General features: G+C 40.4%; 3 protein-coding genes across 3 annotated transcripts; 1 reads left to right on the forward strand and 2 right to left on the reverse strand.

Moving 5' to 3' along the window:
* Nucleotides 1-240: 240 nt before the first annotated feature.
* H1-6 (H1.6 linker histone, cluster member) lies at nucleotides 241-2,162 on the reverse strand. The gene has a single exon (XM_052156421.1). It carries the CDS (start codon nucleotides 1,122-1,124, stop codon nucleotides 498-500), a length of 627 nt encoding a protein of 208 aa, XP_052012381.1. The 5' UTR covers nucleotides 1,125-2,162; the 3' UTR covers nucleotides 241-497.
* Nucleotides 2,163-3,650: 1,488 nt separating this feature from the next.
* On the reverse strand, nucleotides 3,651-11,992 carry LOC127664460 (histone H2B type 1-C/E/F/G/I). Its single transcript, XM_052156440.1, has 2 exons — nucleotides 11,561-11,992; nucleotides 3,651-4,782 (listed from the first exon to the last, which is right to left on the reverse strand). The coding sequence occupies exon 1, from the start codon at nucleotides 11,945-11,947 to the stop codon at nucleotides 11,567-11,569; it is 381 nt and encodes a 126-aa protein (XP_052012400.1). The 5' UTR covers nucleotides 11,948-11,992; the 3' UTR covers nucleotides 3,651-4,782; nucleotides 11,561-11,566.
* Nucleotides 11,993-12,205: 213 nt separating this feature from the next.
* On the forward strand, nucleotides 12,206-14,899 carry LOC127664453 (histone H2A type 1-B-like). Its single transcript, XM_052156431.1, has 2 exons — nucleotides 12,206-12,646; nucleotides 14,786-14,899. The coding sequence occupies exons 1-2, from the start codon at nucleotides 12,258-12,260 to the stop codon at nucleotides 14,799-14,801; spliced, it is 405 nt and encodes a 134-aa protein (XP_052012391.1). The 5' UTR covers nucleotides 12,206-12,257; the 3' UTR covers nucleotides 14,802-14,899.
* Nucleotides 14,900-22,656: the final 7,757 nt, after the last annotated feature.

Raw genomic sequence — 22,656 nt, forward strand, 5'->3', positions numbered from 1 at the left:
CATCACTCAAGAAATCCTAAAAATTCAACTCAAGAAAAATACATAAAACCTCTAGTTTGAGCACTAAATATCTGGGTTTATTTATAGTGGTGCTTTGAAAGCCTGGGCGCCAGTTACTGGGGTTTTAAAGAGTAAATTTAAGTTCAGTGTCTGATGGGACTGGCAGCTGCTACTGAGGTCATCGTTACCTCCTTGATATGGTGGCGTTTCTAGAATGAAATGCATCCATTGTGTATTTCAGTGGTGACCTTTATCCTAGAATGAAAGACATTGTGTTTCAATGGTGACCTTTATTCTGGTGTAAAGCCACTAATACACAGCTAAATTTGGAAATATTACAGGTAGGGACCCTAGGTTCCCACTCTAGGGTTTAGACGACAGGTCGACCTGGAGTAACGACCCACTTTTAATTTCGGTTCAAAGTGTTTGGCCATTTTAAGAAGTATGTAAGTGGCTCTTAAAAGAGCCTTTGGGTTTTTGAAAACTAGTTTTGAAACTCACTTCTTCCCTGCTGCCTTCCTCAGATCGGTCTTCTGCATGACCATCTTTGCCTTCCCGGAGTTGGGGTTGGCCGCCCTCGCTTTGGCAGGGCTTTTGCGCTGCTGCACGCCCTTGGCCCCTTTGGTCTTCCTTCTGCTCCCAGCAGCTTTGGTGGGCGTGGCCTTTGGCTTCTTGACAACCTTGGTCTTACTACTCTTGGGAGACCTCGAGGCCCTGGACAAGCCCAGCTTCTTAGCTTTGGCAGCAGCAGACTTCTTGCCCTTGCCCTTGTCGTTCCCAGAAGCCGCCTTCTTGCTGAGCTTGAAGGAGCCTGAGGCGCCGGTGCCCTTGGTCTGCACCAGGACTCCCTTATTCACAAGTCTCTTGAGGGCCAGCTTGATGCGGCTGTTGTTCTTCTCCACGTCATAGCCAGCCGCAGCCAGGGCTTTCTTCAGGGCAGCGAGGGACATTCCTGCCCGTTCCTGAGACGTGGAAAGGGCCTCAGGAATCAACTTGGAGACCGAGAAACCCCGAGGTTTGCGAGCAGTGGCCAGGCCAGGCTTTTTCCCTCGCCTTTTAGATGAAGGTTTCTCCACAGGAGCTGGAACAAGGGTACTTGAGGCCGCAGGAGCCGTTTCCGACATAGTCAAGAGCTGGTCAAGAACTACACCCAATGAGGAAAACTAAAGGAGAGCCAACAGCGCTGGGGTAGCAGGGGGCGTGCAGGGGGGAGGGGGACCTTATATAGAGCAGGGTGCGCTGTGATTGGTGCATCCCCAGGCGCCTCCCCCGCCCCCGGAGGAGGGACATTTGTGTTTCTTTTCCCCCCAAAAGTAGAATCTTGCATATGTGCTCACTGCAGAATCACTCAAGTTATGACACCAGGTGACCCACAGGAACTTGGATTCTACCCAACTTTTTACCCTTTATTGACAAATGTTCCTCCATGCCAGAACTAGTGGAAAAAGCCCTTGATTTTCAATCAAATTCAAGAAGAAGAAGAAAACTTTCTCTTTTCCTTGCTAATTCAAAAGTAACTTTTGGTAGAAAATGTATTCAACATCTTGGGAGGGGTCTTCTACATATGTGGCTTCTAACTAGTGAAGAAAATCAGTTTTGCAGGCTTTAATTCTCACTGAAATTATTTATATATGTGACGGAAGTAACACAGATGTCTTGACTATCTCTCTATGGAATTAGACGGTATTCCAAGAATTATTCCAAAACTCCAAGGTGAGACCTTCTTGAAGGGAGTACAGCCTGATGAGCACTCCACAGAGCTTGTGAGAGACACGCTATTCATCCCTGAATCTTAAGGGAAGGGCTTCGGATGCAGTTATAAACATCTTACCAGTGGCACCTATGTAGTCAAATCAGCCAGCCTCAAGGCTATTATCAAAGGACTTCACTGCTCCTTTCCAACTGAACACCACCAATAGCCCGCTTCCTATGTCTTATCTATTCTAGATGAGCAGACATAGTGCCTAACCCTTAATTATAAAAATATAAAGCTGAAATCCCAGTTTCCAATCTCTTAACGTGGCTAGGCTGGAAGAGGTGTCTGCAGATTTGTTAGAGAAATATTCTTTCCGGAGCTTCATCCGTGGAACATGTCTGGAAATAAGAGTGCTCACTGCAGGGCATTGGAGGAACCTGCTGGTGATTCCCTCCTTGGGGGGAGGGGGGGGAGGATTACTGTGAGTTTTGAGGTCACCTTGGGCTAGAAAATGAAAACATGTCAAAAGAAGAGAAAGAGGAGGGAACATGAGACTCAAGAAGAAGGGAGGCATAAAAGCCGGTCCATTATGGGAAATGCTAAGACAGGGAGTATGTGATTATATCAGCTGAAGTACATGTGCCCAATGCAGCAGCCACACAGCCTGAGATACCTACCTTTGTGAGGATACCTACCTCCTCTCTGGAGATACCTACTCTTGTGAGGCAGGGATCTCAATCTATGCTACAAAGACGTTCAAGACAATATGAGGAAAAGTTGTTTATTAAGAAAAAAACAAGGGTGGGTAGGTGCCCCTGTCTCAGTAAAAGGTGTGTGCTTCTGTCTGAAGAGTTAATTGTCTGGCTGGACTGGTGTGCCAGACTGTCACCCTAGCTACTTGTGAAGTGATCCAAGTTCAAAGCAAGCCTGGGCTGTAGAGTAAGTAAACTTCATAAGAACCTGTCCCCACATAAACACGGTACAGAAACACTGAGGATGAGTCTTGATAGTAAAGCATCTGTCTAGCATGAGTGAAGCCTATGTTCAAATCTAGCACTGCAGGTGTGTGTGTGTGTGTGTGTGTGTGTGTATTTTGTGAGTTTTGAACTTACACTTAAACTTCAACCATGTTTAAGTTTTAATAAAGCATTTCAAAAACTAATTAAAATTTTTTGAGGTGTTATTTGTTTCTCTTCAAGAATTTCCTTTTGGGAATGGACCCCCAGGGTGGTTTATGAGAGACACGTGTTTAGGAATGAGGGGGGAGGGCTGGCAGTTGTGCTCAAAGTCACATGTTTGTCCTTAATGCGTTTCTGAGTTGTCTTTTTACTCTTGTCTGAGATGTTTATATCAACACTTGACTGTTAGACAGTCAAAAACATAAACTAGACCTTGGAGCTGAGATTGACTGGAAGGTTCCATACTTGTGCCCGTCTACCGAATTTCCTGTCTTTCTGTCCTCTATCACCAGGGCTCTGAATCTTAGTCCAAGGAAATCCCATTAGGACTGTGAATGACAGTCTTTAAATATTTGTGCAAAGAGATGTGCTGATTATTCTCTGGCCCAAGAATATTAACTATTATATTATTGTAATATTTATCTAGGCTTTGTGTGCTTTGCATAAATATCAACATCACTGCATATGAAGGTAGAATGTATAAGATCGGGGCTCAGTTGCCGGAACCTCAGAATTTCAAAGGCAGTTTCTAAGGAGACAGTGTGGGGAAAAGTCTACATTTGAAGTATTTCTGAAATAAAAACTGAAGGCTGAGAAGTCAAATTTCTGGTTGCAAGATGACAGAAAGTCTTTCTCTTTCTGTTTCTCTCTCTCAGACATGCACAGGCACATGCACACGCGCACATGCACACGCGCACATGCACACGCGCGCGCGCGCGCGCGCGCACACACACACACACACACTCCAGAAAAAAAGGTATCTTAAAATATCTGGATTCATATATGGTATCCTAGTTTGTTTCATTTGGAAAACCAAAACAAAAAACAAACAAACAAAAATAACAACAACAAAAACTACTAGTTGAGAATCACTGATTTCCCCCTGCCATTGTATGTAATCTTCCCCAGGAAAACAGCATCCTATGTACTTGACATTTAATTAGTTTCTCTGGCATTTGATCACACGCAAAATGTCTAGGTCATTAACTATCAGTGTCATATAAGCATCAGGTAGAGCTTTACAGATTGGGAAAATATAATCTATTGCCATAAAAGTAACATGGAATGAATTTAGTGAATACATAGGTCCTATAGTTAAAAATCCAGAAAAAAATCTTGGATTCATATTTTGCTCCAGGCAGCTGAAAATAAAAATTAATTAATTAATTAATTAATTAATTAAAAAAAAAGCACATCCAAAAAACTCTCTGGGCTTTTTTCCCCCCAGTGTAGCCAAGGCTACCCCTTCAGCTCCCATTCTTCTTGCCCCAGCCTCCCCCCCTCTCCCTTTTTCTCCTTTTCTTTTTGAACAGTAGTGCTAGGGACTGAGCGCAGGGCCTTCCACACAACACACATGCAGTCTAGTTCTGAGTCCTTTTCAGCTGCTTGATCTAAGGTTTGTTAAAAAAAAATGTTAAAAAAAAAAAAGAGTGAAGACTTATAAATAAAGATTCGTGATTTGTACATTCTATATTCCACAAAAATAGGGACTCTAACTAAAAACACAATTACAAAGGTATTAATGCATAAATCATGATTTCTAAACATACCTAGTAACTTAAAATTACATTCTAATAACATGATATAACATGATGCATTTCTGCTTTACATAACATATTTATTATATATACATCATATATAGCCACACATCACAAACACTTAAAAGCTTTCTTTTGCTAGGAGCATTTTAATTTTTGCTAAGAGTATTTCAATTTTATACTTATGTGTGTCTTATCACAAATTTCTACAGTGAACATTTTTATAGAATTTCTAGTCAGATGCTTATCAGTAGTTCCTTGAGTTTTGAAAATATGGCGGTTAATCTGCTCGTGTCACCCATTTCCACTGTCTCGAGGCTACAGCATCCAGCACTGAGGAGTGGTAGAAACAATATCCGGTCTACTCCTCCTGTAGAGAGAGAGAGAGAAAGGTTAATTCACTCAGCTACCCTGCAGGAGCCTTCTGGTCTACCTAGGACAGAACAAGAGCGACTAGCATGGAGAGGTTTTTCTCAGAGAGAGGTGGTGTTCTGGGAAGGTAATGAATACCAATCAGTGCTTTAGTCATCATAACCACAACATGCCGTAACTACTGCTCTCCCCTCCTGATTATAGGAAATGAAATTCAGCAACAGAGAGACTGATGTATGCAGTTGTCATTAGATGCTGGGTCTATGCAGTAAAACAACCTCTGGACTCCTTGAGCCTGGTTTGGGTAAAAGATTAATGGGCAGGCTCTGCCTAATTAGTGTTTCCTGGAAGTTCCCTTTGATGGAAACCTAGGAATCTGTGAGGTGAAAAAAGAGAGTGCAGGTTGTCCCTAAACAAGGAAGTGGTGCTGCCCAGGTGCAGGGCCGGTACAGGTCGGGTACTGCCCCCCCCCCCAGAAGCCCTGGGGAGCTGCCTGTGCAGGCCATCAAGTGTTATAAGAGAACAGTTTGATAAAGTAGTGTTTGCTATTCCAACATTAGGCAGACATTGAGTTTCCAGAAACCTCTCCATCCTCTCAAATGCTTATCCCTTCAGGCATCTGCTACCGAGGTCACTTTTCTATCCTCCTTCACAATAAATAAAACTATCTAATCAAAAAGTGCCCCACCTCATGTTTAGTCTATTTGAGGAGCATCATAAAATGTTTTTTCTAGTTGTTCTTAATAAATAAACAAAGGTATATCTAAAATGATGCTTTCTCCATATCCAAGCCTGGTACAAGAAATGTATGCAGGGCTTGCATGATAGACAATTCCATCTACTAGCTGTGGGATGGCATATGAGAGTGGCAGGGTGTGTGCCAGAGGGTAAGCTCATCAAAGGTAGTTGTGACTCGCACTGGACCCATGTAATCCTCGAGCTGTTACTTCAGTTTAGAAAGTCTTCCTTTCATGATACATTTTGCAGACTCTTACAAAAATGTAGCCAAAGCAGTTCTTTGGTGGTCTCTGTCAAACTTCCACCAGAAGGAGCCTGGAAACAGTAGACCTCTAAAGGGAGGCACTTCCTGATGTTGTCACCTACATCTGCACACGTGTGGGCTTGTAACGTGCAGAATGCATCTTTACAATTTACTTTAAAACGGGATTCATTCAATTGTAGCCAACTGAGCAATCTGCCCTAGGAATGCTGCGATAAGTAAAGCAAAGGACTGTTGGGGTAACAGACACGTGATCACCAGCCCTAATCGCAGTGCTGTCCAGAGCAGTTGGGAAGAGATGGTTTAGATGCTGGCCAGGTAGGAAGTGGCCGTGCAGAAGCCTTCAGGGTGGGGAAGGTTTGCCACAAAGAGAGACTGTAAGAGCCCGCCCTTAAAGCCACTGGCGTTGCAAGTGATTGTAGAGGGTCCCAAAGGAGAAACAAGAGTCCTTTTAGGCCACTCCAGAAATACCCACAATGCCACTGTGCGATGAAGTCCATTGCTCATTCATTTAATAGTTAGCCGATCAAAGCTCCTCTTTATATTTACAACTGACTGAGGCAAAAGACTGGCCTTCAATTCATAAGAGTCTAGAACCATCAATACTATCTTTATCCACAACCTCTCAAAAGTGCATTTCTAATTGACGCTTGCAACTGGTAGTGTTTTGGGGTTTTTGTTTGCTTTTCTATACAATATTTTGAAACCTGAATCATCTATGTAGAATTCCAAAGCAATTTTGTGATATATATTACATGTTTAGAATTTTATATTTATTTCAGTTCATTAAAGTCCAAAAGTATGTATAAAACCTAGAGCCTAGTATCCATAATGTCAACTGTTTAAGAAAAATCTAACAATAGAATTGTATATCTGCTGAAAATCAAAACAACCAGCTTTTCGAAGTTTAGCCAATAAGAGTAGAAAAAAAATGTAAGGAAAATTATACCTAAGAAAATAGAGAGGAGAAAGAAAATACAAAGTGAAAATAATGATTTATTTCTTAATTTCTAGTTACTGTGATAAAACAGCTGAAGGAAGGAGGGCTGACTGTGACTCCAGGTCCTGTCCATCATGGCAGGCTGGGCTGTGAGACCGTGGGCCACACCGCATCCTCTGTCAGGAAGCAGGGGTCACGTTCTCCTCTTTATTCAGCTCATGGGGTGGCACTGCCTCTGTCCAGGCTTAAATCTTTCCAGACCTGGCCTCTCAGACACACTGAGGTTTCCATGGTGATTCTAAATCCCCTCAAATGGTTAATCTGTTTTAATTTGTTGCTCTTGAGTGCAATTATCTTAGTGCCGGGGAGTGGGAGACAGCAGAGGGAGCCCAGGATTGCAGGTCAAGACTGGACTGAGCTGCCTCCTCTTTATAGGTTGGTCTCATCAGAATGAGACAAGCACTGTCATTTCAAAGTCTTCATCGATTCCAAGCCAGCAGCGGGGAGAGCCAACACCAGGCCACGGACTCTACAATCTGCACATTAGGATTTAGGTCCACATCATCCTCTCAGAGAGAGAAAGACGCCACTTTTAATTTTTCTTATTTTATTTTATGATTTTTATTTTTCATTATATTATTTATATATTATTACATTATTTATTATATTGTTATATATAATTTATTATATTAATTATATTTTATAATTAAATTTTAGTTTTGCCTGCATGGATTACTTGCAGGACTGGTCCCTGTAGAGCCTAGAAAGGGGCATCAACTCCACTGGAATTAGTGTTATACTTGGTTGTGCACTGTCACGTGGTTACTGGAATTCAAACCCAGGTCCTCCACAAAAGCAGGCGCTTAAACACTGAGCCTCACCTCCACCCTGGGCCACTTCTTTTTTTCCCTCTCAGACCTAAGGAGTCTTAAGATTCACGCCCCTTTTCCTAATTTATAACCAACCACAGAACCTAAATGCTTGGCAAGATGACTTTTTTTTAGCATCTAAATGATTGAGTTTATCACATCTTGAAGAGAAGGTCCAAAGCAACTGTGTACTTGGCTCAAGCAACCGTGAGCTTAGCCACCCAGGGTGCATAGGGTGAAGGTTCACATAAAGGAATTTTTAATGTCACGAATTCAGGATTAGTGGGGGTTTCTTTAAAAAGTGCTGAATCTAAACTTCCCTGGGAGATAATTGTTTTAAATCTCCTTAGAAATGTTCCTAAAGAGATTACATGTCAACCTAACCTTTTTATCTGAACTCTATAATTTGTAAAATTCTATCTCTCAATATGATAGATGAACTATTCCAAGATTTTGATATTAAGCTGAAAGCCCTTTTAATACAAGAATGAGAATGTATAAACTTATTCAGACAATGGCAGCAGACAGCATACAGATGGATTAAAGACCTTTAACCTTGACCTGGCAAGACGGCGTGAGAGAGTAAAGGTGCTCGCTCCCAAGCCTAAGGACCTGAATTCAACCCCTGGAGCCACAGGTAGGAGGAGGAAGTAGACTTTCACACACACACAAAAATAGGTAAAATGTAACTTTTAAAGGAAAAAAAACATATTTTTGAACTTTCTCTGACAACTTTCATGTTTACCTATCTTAAATTGAAATTCTAAGTTCATAATATTAAAACTGGCAATATGCTTTTGACATGAAAGCAAAACAAAACAAAAAACAATGGTCTTTAGGATCTTCTCCATTGCCACTTAGTGACAATTTTTCCCCATACTCCAAAGAAGACACTAAGTAGTTGTAGTACTTCCAAAAGGCCAGTTCTAGTACCACTATCCTCAAGGTACAGGTGAAACCAGTGAGGCACAGAAGCTGTGAGTGACTGGCCTTAATTTCAACCCCCGAAGCATCATCTTTTCCTTGCAGAACAATGGGTCACGGCATCCTGTGTGAACCAGTTCTCAGTTCAGAGCTCTCCATTTAACATTTCCTTCAGTTCTCAAGCCTTCTCTCCGATTATTGCGCTGTGCAAGGTCAGGACAGTGCTATTTGCCAAAACCTCAAGGTCATTCAGTTAATTATTAGGACACATTTCCTTCTGTGCTGACTACAGGTACACACCACCACCACCACCACCACCACCACCACCACAACCTCTGGCAATTTTTACACAAATACTGATAAGTAAACTTTGGTCTTCATATAGCACAGCGAGCACTTTACTGACTAAATTATCTCCTCAGTGCTCTTTTCAAAACAATTTTTAAAGAATCAATTACAAATAGAAAGTCCCTGGGAACTCTGAACTGATTATTTTAGAATCCTAACCCTTCTTTGCAGTGTAAAGGAAAATTGTTACCAAGAGAGATAAATGAGGAAAAACCTCAAAATATGTTTTTTTGGTGTAAAACTCATCCTGTCAAATTTATTATTATAAACTTTAAGATTGGTAACCAGCTGACCATTATATTAAAATATGAGGACAAATGACAGCTACATAAAAAGAAAACAGAGACAGTCTGTTACACCCCTGAGTATTATGTACTAAAGTGAATTACTATATTACTTAACAGTGCCAACTCTCTTAAAACATTGAGTAAACATAATCATTACACTGTGTACTTATTTGTTTCCTCTGTAGCTAGGGAACATGATAGCAATTAAAGACAATCCTTAAACAAAGCAAGCAATTGTGTTTCCATATAATACAATTCCCAGTCCCAACCTGCCTGGCCCCTCTAGGCCCAAGGTATATCTCTAGTATCTTTCACTCCTACAAATCTAAAGTGGCAAAAGCAAGGATGATCTCACCATTTTAAATCGAAAGAACAGTGTTTTCTAATTTGCTAAGCACTACTTATTATAACCTGTGTAACAATAGGAGATTTGCACAGAGCGAACATTCCAATGTCTGTGTTTTGTAACCTCTAAGTTAGAAATTACATAGCATCCAATGAGGAGGCATTAATTAATTCCACTTATGATTCATCTAAGTTCTTAAAGTAACTATTTGCCAGTGAATTCAGTTTTTGACCTGACATGTTGAGTTCTTACCACTTGCTATTTAAGTTTTTATTTCATTTTTAAAATTACTTTATGATTTGATTTAGTTCAATGTATGGTTTTTATGTTAAAAAGATATTTTATTCAACTAAATAAATTAAGTGAAAAAAATTGGTAAACTTAAGGTAGTCTTTTTTAAACAACAAACCCTAGCTTTTGTAAACTAGATTATTATGCTAACACTTTTATATTGTAATAAAAGATCCATCCTAACACAACTAAGCCAAAGTCAAACTATTAAGTAACCCCTTATAATAGACTCATTAGTATTTAACTAATACTGTAGAAGCATGCTATTTTTTGAACAAACTGACAAGCATCTGAACTCATATAAACACTAAATCTCTCTCTCTCTCTCTCTCTCTCACACACACACACACACACACACACCACAGTGGCAGAGGGGAACAAGAGACAGAGACATAGAATTTAGAAGGATATAAAAATGAAACAAAGAAACACGAATCTCACCAGAGGCACATGGTGAGATTCACCATTTGTGAAATCACCAACACGGGAGTTGTTGTCAAGTGGAAAGTATCGATCTACTTCAACCCTGGAAGCCTGACTGGTGGGTTTTGGCAACAATTCATCCAAATGGGAACCAGGAGAGTTGTGCCAGAACAAAGCTGCGGCACAGAGGAGGCAGAAGGCACCAGAAGCCTAAAAGGTTCTCCACACTGCTAGCTCATAATGTAGTCCTAAGCCGTATCTAGGCATAGCGTCTAGAAATAAATGATGAAATGATCAAGTGCTGTTGGCATCTGTGCTGTCTTAAGAGAGCAAGCTACAGTACTGTTTCTTCGAACAGGCAAGACGAGACCTTAAAACAAAACAAAAAAATAAAATAAAATAATAAAACAAACAATGGGGCCGGAGGAAGTGAACTTGGGTACTGCCAGTATTTACGGCCAAATTTGTTCACTGGGCAATTAGGGCGATGGAAATATTAGGCCTTCATCTGGACAAGCAGAGGAATAAATTCCGCTAATGACTGTGAAATTGTTTTATTTTTGCATTGTAAAGTCAACGGCCACAGCAATGGCGTTCGTTTACGGCTTTCTTGCATTAAGTCCTTCTAGTTCAACCTCTCCCCTATGCTTGCTTCGGATCTTCTCACTTCTCTAAGCTTTCAATTCACTGAAACTGAAAATACAGCTTGGCCAAAGTACTCTAGCGACAAACGTAATAAATCGTTACACTTGCATTTGAACAATTCAGTTTCATTTCTCACAAGAATTTCAGTGCCAGAGAGGCGTTTGGTAATGCCAGATCATTTTATTATACTCTACCAAGATATCAAAAACTGACATAAGACCTCAGGTCTTAGGGTAGGTAGCTCTGTAGTGCGAAGTTAAATACACATATATGAAAAGCCTGTACTTTTTGTCAGGCTTCTCCAGTTTACTGCTTTTAAAATGCAAAATTGGAGGCACTTATCCCCAAAATAAAACCTGGAACTATTGTTTAGAGGCAAACTTCCAAACGGCAACAATTATCCTTATCAGAAAGTCTTATCACCCATATCCTACAACTTTGTTCTAGTGGACTTACCGGAAGTGACGTTACAAAGACATTTTTCCAGCAAAACATTTAACACAAAATGATTGTACCTAAATGTTAAACTAAAGATGAAACTAAGTTAAAATTCCCCATTGCCTTCACAATCTAAACTGCACAAGATTTATGGGCGCCCCTTATATGGTTTTGAAAAAAACTGAACAGTGTTAAATTACAGCTCTGTCTTTGAAAAAGTGGGTGGCTCTGAAAAGAGCCTTTGGAATTCGCTACGGATGCTTACTTGGCATTACTTGGAGCTGGTGTACTTGGTGACGGCCTTGGTGCCCTCGGACACGGCGTGCTTGGCCAGCTCCCCGGGCAGCAGCAGGCGCACGGCCGTCTGGATCTCCCGGGACGTGATGGTCGAGCGCTTGTTGTAATGCGCCAGGCGCGACGCCTCGCCCGCGATGCGCTCGAAGATGTCGTTCACGAACGAGTTCATGATGCCCATGGCCTTGGAGGAGATGCCCGTGTCGGGGTGCACTTGCTTCAGCACCTTGTACACGTACACCGAGTAGCTCTCCTTGCGGCTGCGCTTGCGCTTCTTGCCATCCTTCTTCTGCGCCTTGGTCACGGCCTTCTTGGAGCCCTTCTTCGGGGCGGGTGCGGACTTTGCAGGCTCAGGCATCTTCAGATCTCCAAACACCGGAAACTCAGTGTAGGTTGGAAACCGACTTCTCCTACTTATAGGGCGTTTATGCTAATGAAGGATTTTGAAGGAGTCTTAGCTAATTGGAAGAAGAAAAGCCGTGGGCTCATGGGTGGGACTATGCAAATGAGGTTTTCAGATACAGATTTTCTATTGGCTACCTCAAATAGCTCACTTGGAACCAATCAAGTAGTAGCGTTTACTACCCAGGAACCTACTATAAAAACAGCCACCTTCGGGCCTTTCTCTACGTTTTTGGGCATTTTGGTCCTTGTACATTAGTACTACCATGTCTGGACGCGGCAAGCAGGGCGGCAAGGCTCGCGCCAAGGCCAAGACTCGCTCCTCCCGCGCCGGCCTGCAGTTCCCCGTGGGCCGCGTGCACCGGCTGCTCCGCAAGGGCAACTACTCGGAGCGCGTGGGCGCCGGCGCCCCGGTGTATCTGGCGGCCGTGCTGGAGTACCTGACGGCCGAGATCCTGGAGCTGGCGGGCAACGCGGCCCGCGACAACAAGAAGACGCGCATCATCCCGCGCCACCTGCAGCTGGCCATCCGCAACGACGAGGAGCTCAACAAGCTGCTGGGCCGCGTCACCATCGCGCAGGGGGGCGTCCTGCCCAACATCCAGGCCGTCCTGCTGCCCAAGAAGACCGAGAGCCACCACAAGGCCAAGGGAAAGTAATTAGAATTTTCGTAAACTTCAAACCCAAAGGCTCTTTTCAGAGCCATCCACTTATTTCAGTAAAGTGCTGGAACACTATAAGCCTAAAGGAGATTTTTCCAGAATCCCCTCCGCTGTCCCAAAAGGATAGTTGAACGGCATATTTAACTGAAGGCCTTTACCAAAACTTGGTGGGCTTTGGATAGTAAAGGTTAGTTTTGATTTTTAAAAACAGACTGCTTGTAATTGTAGTGTAAACCCTTAAGTTTGGTAGGACCCCTTAGAAAGCTTAAAGCCACTCTTGCAGTGCCGGCCAATCTAAGAGTGCTGATGTCTGCCATGTAAAGTGGGTGAACGTTGTAAAACCCACCACCCAAAGCCTTCAAGGAGTAGGAATGAATATTATCTGAGGTTCAGTATTTTACAGTTTATTAAAAGCCAGTAAAAGCTGGGGCCTCCAACCTTCACAAAACAATGGAAGACTGCATTATCTGGGAACCTTAGGAAAGCTCTCAACTGCGTTTTTCTATGTGCTTGGCTTCACTGTTTTTTTGTTGTTTTTGTTTTCAATCAGGACAGCATTGCTTGGATTTTGAATAAGAAATGATGGTCAAGGAATCTCAGTGGTAAAGGATGCCGCTAGAAAAATTGGCCAAGCACAGGAACCACATAAAAATCTCATGGCACTCCACTGAAGCACTGAGGTTGAGACCATTTTGTTCCCAGAATTCCTATCCACATAATGTAGTACAAATGTTCTAGGCTGCCTGGCTGCCTGGCTTTTAGAGACAAGGTTTCTTTGTATAGCTAGCCCTGGCAGTCCTGTAACTCACTTTTTAGACCAGGCTGGCCTTGAACTCAGATATCTGCCTGCCTCTGCCTATGGAGGGTTGGCAAAAAAGGCAATGCACAACCAAGCCGCATGCTTGCATGTGTGTATGTGCGCGCGCACACTCACGTGCCTCTTCCTCCTTCCCCAGCCGCCATTCTAAACGAAAAATAATCTGATGCCCAGACACTGTGAAGATACCAGGCTGAGGAAAAAGATTCACATTGAATCTTCCTATGAGAAAAAAATATCTATGATCATACCACCTACTGGTTAATTGTAGAGATAAGCAGTGTCAGGCCTAGTTGGTACTTGGATGGAAGGCCACCTAGGAATACTGGGTGCTGTGGGCTTTAAAAAAAAGAAAAGAAAATGAAAAAAGAATTTTCTGAGTTGTGTTTCAGAGAAACAGATCTCATGAGACCCAAGCTGTCTGAGTACTTACTACATAACTAAGACTGGCCTTGAACTCCAGAGTTTTCTGCCACCATTTCTCACATGTTAGGGGTATGGCGTGTGTCAACATGCCATGCTGAGGAAGAACGGCAGTTTGTTTATGCAGTATCTCTTGTAACCCAGGCTGCCTTCAAACTTGCTAGGTAGTTGAGAATGACCTTGGACTACTGTTTTGGTTTGTTGTTGTTGTTGTTGTTGTTGTTGTTGTTGCTGTTGTTTTGTTTTTTATTTTGTTTTGTTTAGCCTCAACCTCCTAAGTGCTGGAAATATGGTTGTGATCCTGCAAGCTGGGCTTGCAATGTCTGATATCACTGTTCATAGATAACGACCTCTGAGAGGTCAGGATTCCTTCAAGTTTGAGAACCCAGATCCTTGGATCTCACTCACTTTGTATGAGCTGTGGAATCAGTTTCATTTCCTTGTCAATTTCTTTGAACCCAAATTTCTCAGGCATGAGACCTTCGGGTAATGTGTTTGAAGCTCCCCTACCTCAATATCTTTCTGTGTCTGTATTCTCTTTGCTATGAAAACACCCTGACTCTGTAGTGTGTGTCCTGAAATTAGAAGATCACAGGTTGATTATGACAGATGGCTGCTGGCTAAGCACACTGCATGCGGGTTCTACGTGTGCACCTCACTAATCCCTGGTAGCCAATGGTCAGAAAACAAGTGCTAGTGCCATTGCAGATGTTTTGATGAATTGTACAGAACCATTTTGGGGAGTCATACCACAGTAGGAACTTGACCTTGGCCAAGGACAATGCCTGGCTTCAGGCAGGAATCTGCCATTAGGACATAATAGGGAAGTAGGTTAAGGCAGGAATTTTTATCCTAAGGTGGAGAAGCTCAGTGAAGCTCATTGTTCCTCCAGGTCTAGGAATTCCTGAATTAAGCAGGTGACCCACCCAGCTGCCTGAGCAGTCAAGACAAGGACCTCCAGGAGAAGCTAGACAACTTTCACCGGAACTCAGCCCGGAGTCTGGGGGGAAGGGTTTGCCCAAACTGTTAAAGTTTCGGCCTCGATCAGTGAAATGTTGTCCTGGCCCTTCTTTCTTTTCTTCCCTTCCCCATCTATCCCTCGGCTTCTGTTCCAGCAACCCAGTTTGTAATAGCTGCAGGCAGCTATGGAATACAACAATGAAAAACCGTGTAGAGTCTAAAGACGTTAACTAAGGTCCCCCAGGATTAGAAAACAAAGGATTAGAAAGCAAGCACTTCAAATGCTTGTATTTTATAAGAATCCTTGTCTAAGAGATTATTGGAAAAAAAAATGAAATAGTACAAAATTACTACATAATGAGTAGCCTTTATTACATAGAGTTACTTAATTGCATCCTAAACTCTGTAAAGAACGTAAAGGAAAAAAATTTCCCAGACTCTGTATAAAGAAGGCAGGTGTTAAAATTGACAGTGTGTGAACATGTTGAACCCTCAGCGGAGGTCAGCATGGCTTTTATTCAGAGTACACAAAGGTGAAACAGACTTGATATGGTGGGAGCGTGGTTTTCAGAATCTATTGGACCATTTTCCTGTGGTAAGGTAGGAGATGAGATAGAGAAGATTTAAGATATTCTAGTAGCTCCAGGTTCCCAAAACAAAACTTTGTATTTGAACATTTGCTAGTGATTATGGATACATTGTGAACATTGTTAACCTTTCTGTTTTCATCTTCATCAAGACCAGGAGGTCAAGACCTCAACTTGCTACATTGTAAATGCTTAGTTTAGGAATACAAATAGATACTTGGGGAAAAAAAAAAAAAGGCACTGACAGTGCTGAATTGAATGCAAGAGAAACTGGGCAAACCAGAAAACATTTTGTTCTAGAGTTATCAGTGTGCTAGCAGGGAGACATCAAGTACACACCACCATCTTTTCCAGCAGATCATGCTTTCTAATGATCTGTTGTGGGAGTTTGTCTAGAGTGCTTCAGAGAAATGCCCTTGTCCATGTCTGACAGTGGAGGAGCAGCTAAGAACAGGCTAGCAAGCACAGCATCCCACACAGCTCTGTCCCAGCTTATCTCTAACATGGTTCTTAGACTTCTTTTTTTTTTTAATTTTTTTTATTCGATATAATTTATTTACATTTCAAATGATTTCCCCTTTTCTAGCCCCCCCACTCCCCGAAAGTCCCGTAAGCCCCCTTCTCTTCCCCTGTCCTCCCATCCACCCCTTACCACTTCCCCGTTCTGGTTTTGCTGAATACTGTTTCACTGAGTCTTTCCAGAACCAGGGGCCACTCCTCCTTTCTTCTTGTACCTCATTTGATGTGTGGATTATGTTTTGGGTATTCCAGTTTTCTAGGTTAATATCCACTTATTAGTGAGTGCATACCATGATTCACCTTTTGAGTCTGGGTTACCTCACTGAGTATGATATTCTCTAGCTCCATCGGTTCTTAGACTTCTGTTATGCATTGTCACTATTTAAACCTCAGAGTCTGGCTTACCACTAGACAGAATTCTCTAGAGCACTAAATACCTTACAACTTCAGCTGGCTTTCAAGCCTGGGACAGATCTTTGCCAATTTTGTCTCAAAGGTCCTGGGAAAGTCTTTGTACTGAGGCACATTGACAAAAGTTATCCCTGATATGACAAAAGGAGCTCCATTTTATGCTTGGCATCCATCGTAGTACCCAGACATTTGTCTCTGAATCCAGTTTCTGAAAGATAAGTTCCCAGTAACCCCTACCCAAAAATGAATAGCCATGATTATCTATCTACCTGTTATGATAGATTAAATGTTTTTTTCTGTTTGCTTGCTTGCTTAATGGCTTGTTTCTGTAGCTTGCTTACTCAGAGACCCAAAGATTATTTTGACTTGCCTTAATCACGTAACTTGGCAGAACAGAACAGTTTTTACTTACTTGCAAGAGATATTGAAAGATTTCATGAGTTTTTTTTCCCTTTAAAAGTCCTTCCTCATACGCCTCTTCTATGGCAGTTTCAAGTGTAGCTCCAAGTTCTGTTTGTTCTGCAAGCAGCTAATCAATAAATCTTTTAATTATAGTTGGATTGAGTCTATAATACTTTCCCAGGGGCACAAACTCTGTAACAATCCCCTCACTAGCTTTCCAGATGGAGAAGGTACTTGGGTACCAGAGACAAATATTCATCTTAGGGTTTTACTAAGTTGTGATGCTGACAAGGAGTCATCATTTGAGTTTTTTTAACATACCCAGAACAAAAAGCAAAGCAAAAATAAATGTAAACTTTAAAACAGAATCACCCAAAAAAAAAAAAAAAAAAGAATCACCAATTGCTACATCACTTTACATTTCCAAAAATCTCTAGATAGTAATATCCTTTCCTTTATTCCCTACCATTCAACTCATTTTTGTGGGTTTTTTTCATTGCATCCATTTGGAATACTACTGTTAAAATTAAATATTATATAATATACAAATATATATATATATATACAGAGAGAGACAGTTATTAGTTATAAAGTGTTACATATAAGGAAATACACACACACACACACACACACACACACATATATATATATATATATATATATATATATATATATATATATATATATATATATGTTATGTGTAGGTTATTTCCAGGTTATTTCCTTAGAGGTTTATAGTCTGATGATCCTAAATTGTAGTTATTCCTTTGTAATATAAGATGTGTGTGTAAAAAGAGCATTTGAAAGTTAATTGAATATTCTCCCTTCACACTTGAAATTAATAAAGGTTCATATGTAGCAAAAGAGCTTCTCCTCTTTGTTCCTGTTTGGGACCAAAACAATAAGGAGTGGCATCATTAGAATACCTACTAAAGACATTCATCACCTATATTTTCACTTGGAATCTATTATAAATAAATCAATCCTGTTTTTAAAGAAAAGACAAGTAAGTAGAACTATTGTGCTATTCAGAAAAATCAGAATATGGCATGAAGACTTCAAAAGAAGCTGAGTTGTCAAACAGTAATATCTGACTTTTCTTATTCCTTGTTACATGTGAGTACTTTAATAGTTGTTTGGCAATGATGCAGGAATCTATAATTTGTAGGACTTATGGGTATTGCTGATAGTTGAGGATTTTTCTGCAAGAAACTAGAGTACTGAGTTCCAGACTCTGCATACCCTTACCATACTCACTACTGTCTTTTCTTTTCCAGGTATGTATATATATTAAAAAAAAAAAAACTGATTGAATAGAGGTTTGTTGTTGTTGTTGCTGCTGCTGTTGCTGCTGCTGCTGCTGCTGCTGCTGCTGCTGCTGCTGCTGCTGCTGGTGGTGGTGGTTTTACTTCTTAATAGAGTTGACGTAGGGATGACATGACACAACAGCTCTTACGTTAAAGGGAATAAGAAATAGTTTATTCTGGAGCTGAATTTGAGTGACCATGACCTAACGACAGAAATTTAGGTTACCCCAAATTCCACATTCCAACATGTAAACATTGTCTTGATGTTTTGCAGCTTTACAGAACAAAGAAAGCCATAATGAAGGCAAGCCTAAAATAATAGATGAGTGTCATATAAGAGGGGTGAATACAACAAGATGTAGGAAGCTTTTCCATGGGGCTGAGATGCTATGAAATGACATTGCTAGAATCTGGATAGATGGAAGTCTAGTCTGCTAAGTTGGTAGAGTCAAAACTGTTTTTATCTGTTCAACACAATATGTTAATGCAGACTCAGAAACAGGCAAGGGAGCTAAAGCTAGCCCAAGATACAGTGCTCAGCCTCTGTAGTCAAACATGAACTTTCCTCATCACTGCAGTGCTAGGTAGTCAATCAATCCTTGCAGACACATCTTTTCAGGAATTCTCATTTACAGATCTCCCTTTTGGTCAAACATCATATTTTTCTGCATACTGGAGCCCAAATGCTATTTATTAAATATGATAAGGGGCCTCACAGTAAGGAAACTCATTCCTAGGATCTGAATTAGATAAGGCTGGGTATTGGTCAGAACAATAGTCTTTGGGAGAGAAGAGCTTTGTAAAAGTCATTAAGAACTTTTGGATCATAACAAAGCTATCAGCCACTAAGATCTTGATCTGACTTTCTCCGAACACCCCCCATAGGCCATGTATATCTGACATAGCCCTACATATGACATTTAATGGGATTATGTTACCTAAAGTTAAAATAATGAGAGCATTTGATTTAATGGAATGAAGAAACAGAAAACAGAAAAGTGCATATCTTTAAAACTAGATTAGCTGTATGTTTTCATGTGTATTTACAGTTATCTGTACTCTATGAGCTATCTTACACTTAAATGGAGGAAATGAATCACTGTAATGAAGTCATTTCTTAATTCAGTAAAATACAAATATGGTCTTATTATCTTTAATCCTGACTAATAGTGTTATGGGACATCTTAGATAGTTTAATCAAGAAACATCAGTACTTAAAGTATAAAAAGTAACAAATGTTGTTATTAGGATTTGTTTTGCTATCATCAAACACCATGACCAAAAATCAGTTGATAAGGAAATATATAATATATGAAAAATATTTGACTCGTTTAAACATGAAAACTAGTTTTGAATAAGGTATGCATTTAGGAGAAGCAAACAATCACATTAAGAAAAAATGAATAATAATAATAGATATCTTCATTTGTATTCCATTAAAACCAAGATTAGTATTACAACTATATAGTGTTATATATTTGTTATATATATTTATTACATATTTTACATAATTGATAAATATATTATATATTACATTGATATGTTTATATTAACTCTAAACTATTTTTTAATTTGAATTATACGGTATTTAAGAAACATAAAAAATGAGAGAAATGTGAGTGACATGGGGTACGCAGCTATCCATGGCACTGAGGATATTTAGCCCAATCTACATGAAGGTGTTCTGAGTCTGTGAGAAAATTCATCTCCTTGAATTTAAGAGTTTATGAGCTAGCGAGAAGTACCTGGATATAGTCCTGACACATAATCAGAAAGGAATCTTTGGCATTATGTCTTATTTCTTATAGAACATTAAATTGTGTGGTTGTGTTTATCCATTGAGGAAGTCTCTGGAACAATTAGAATATCAATTATTATATTTAAAAGTACTTTATAATACTATCTGCTGTTTATCTAAAGGAACAAATTTTATAAACATTTTAAATATTTGTCTACTAAATTGAGTTCCACAATCACTAGACAGTTTAGTGAGAACATCCCAAATAGACATGACTTTCCAAAAAGAACATAGAAATAATAAAAGTGGTTAAAGTATTAACTGACTAGTCAAAAAGCAAAAAGTCTAATGGGGAAACATATAATATTAAAATCAAATCATGTATTGTAAATGTCTTCTTCGTAAAAGATGAAACAGTTTTTGTTGTTTTAAGAGATTTTTGGGTTGAACATTACTAAGATCAATACTGAAGAACATTGTCTTAGTTAGAGTTTTACTGCTGTGAACAGAACCATGACGAAGGTAACTCTTATAAGGACATTTAATTGGGTCTGGCTCACAGGTTCAGAGGTTCAATCCAATATCAACAAGGCAAGAGCATAGCAACATCTAAGCAGGCTTGATACAGGCAGAGCTGAGAGTTCTACATCTTCATCTGGAGGCTGCTAACAGAATACTGGCTTTCAGGCAGCTAGGATGAGGATCTTAAACCCATGCCCACAGTAACACACCTACTCCAACAGGGCCACACCTACTCCAATAGGGCCACACCTTACAGTAGTGCCACTCCCTGGGCCACCTATATACAAACCATCACAAACATCTTCTCTCAAAGAATCAAAATCAATTATATTTCAGGACACAGAATGTTGATCACAAAAAGTTTTATGACCTTTGTACTATATTCACCTTAGTCTAACCACTTTCATTTTTATAATCCTTTCACAAAATAGGCTAATCTTACATTATTATCATTATTAAAAACTTTGGTAAACAACTTTAATGAGGTAATTTTAAATGAAAGCTTTTACTCTGTATCTAAAGCCCAGCAAATATTAATATGATAACTTTGGACACTACCAGTTATATACAAATACAGGTGAAGTACATTAATGCTTTTGCATGTGTGTTCTTAATTAAATTTAAATTAATTGTTAAATGTTTAAGTTATTATAACAGAAAGAGGCATTTTTCTGGCTTACCTCCCTCAGGATGATATTTTCTAGTTCCATCCATTTGCCTGAAAAATTCATAAAGTACTTGTTTTTAATAACTGAGGAGTATTCCGTTGTGTAAATGAAGCACATTTTCTGTATCCATTCTTCCAATGAGGGACATCTGGGTTGTTTCCAGCTTCTGGCTATTACAAATAAAACATCTACAGACATAATGGAGCAGGTGTTCTTGTAGTATGGTGAGGTGTCTTTTGGGTATAGGCCCAAGAATGGTATAGGTGGGTCTTCGGATTGAACTATTTCCAATTTTCTGAGGAACTACTAGATTGATTTCCAGAGTAGTTGTACCAGCTTGCAATCTCACCAGCAATGGAGGAGTGTTCCTCTTTTTCCACATCCTTGCCAGCATCTGCCGTCACCTGAGTTTTTGATCTTAGCCATTCTGACTGGTGTGAGGTGGAATCTCAGGGTTGTTTTGATTTGCATTTTCCTGATGACTAAGGATGTTGAACATTTCTTTAGATGCTTCTCAGCCGTTTGAGATTTCTCAGCTGAGAATTCTTTGTTTAGCTCTGTACCCCATTTTTTAATTGGGTTATTTGGCTTTCTGGAGTCTACCTTCTTGAGTTCTTTGCATATTTTGGATATTAACCCTCTATGGGATGGAGGGTTGGTAAAGATCTTTTCCCAATCTGTTGGTTGCCATTTTGTCCTATTGACAGTGTCCTTTGTCCCACCCAAGCTTTTCAGTTTCATGAGGTCCCATTTGTCAATTCTTAATTTTAGAGCATAAGCCATTGGTGTTCTGTTCAGGAAATTTTCCCATGTGCCGATGTGTTCAAGGCTATTTCCCACTTTCTTTTCTATTAGATTCCTCATATTTGGTTTTATGTGGAAGTCCTTGATCCACTTGGACTTGAGCTTTGTACAAGGACATAAAAATTGATCAATTTGCATTCTTCTACATACAGACTGCAAGGTAGAACAGCACCATTTGTTGAAGATACTTGTATGTACTCACACTGATAAGTAGATATTAGGCTAAAAGCTCAGAATACCCACAATACAACTCACAGACCATATGAAACTTAACACAAAAGGTCAAAGTATGGATGTTTTAATCCCTCTTAAAAGGGGGAGCAAAATACTCACAGGAGGCAGAGGGAGTGAGGGACCTGGGTGGGAGAGGGAAGGCGAGAGAGGTGGGAGGGGCTTGCAGGGGAAGCAGGGACGGGGTCAGGCATAGGAGGAGGAGATAGGAGAGAAGCCTAAAGGACTAGGAGAATGAATAGAAGTATGTATCAGTAGGGGACAAAGAACAAAGCTCCAGAGGCCAGGGATGCAGGAAGCTCCCAGGACCCAGTGGGGTGACATTAGATGAAATGCCCAACAGCAGGAGGAGGGAACCTGAAAAGACCACCTCCAGTAGATAGCCAAGACCCTCAGTTGAGGGATGGGGCCACCCACCCATCTCAGAACTTCTAGGCCGGAATTGTTCCTGTCTATGCCACACCAACCCCAGTAGAATCTGTGTGACAAGTTCCACAGACTGGGGTGAAAACTTCAAAAGAAGGAAGACTACTGGAACTACGTGGAACTCTTGCTGAGAACAAAATATTGAGCCGTAGTTCTCGTGGCAATTTATCTTTTGTTATTTAGATGTT

Source organism: Apodemus sylvaticus, chromosome 14, assembly GCF_947179515.1.
Source record: "Apodemus sylvaticus chromosome 14, mApoSyl1.1, whole genome shotgun sequence".
Taxonomy (NCBI): Eukaryota; Metazoa; Chordata; class Mammalia; order Rodentia; family Muridae; genus Apodemus; species Apodemus sylvaticus.

Excerpts from the sequence above, each read along its gene's own strand:
- H1-6 (XM_052156421.1), bottom strand. The coding sequence starts at position 1,124 with ATGTCGGAAACGGCTCCTGCGGCCTCAAGTACCCTTGTTCCAGCTCCT.
- LOC127664460 (XM_052156440.1), bottom strand. The coding sequence starts at position 11,947 with ATGCCTGAGCCTGCAAAGTCCGCACCCGCCCCGAAGAAGGGCTCCAAG.
- LOC127664453 (XM_052156431.1), top strand. The coding sequence starts at position 12,258 with ATGTCTGGACGCGGCAAGCAGGGCGGCAAGGCTCGCGCCAAGGCCAAG.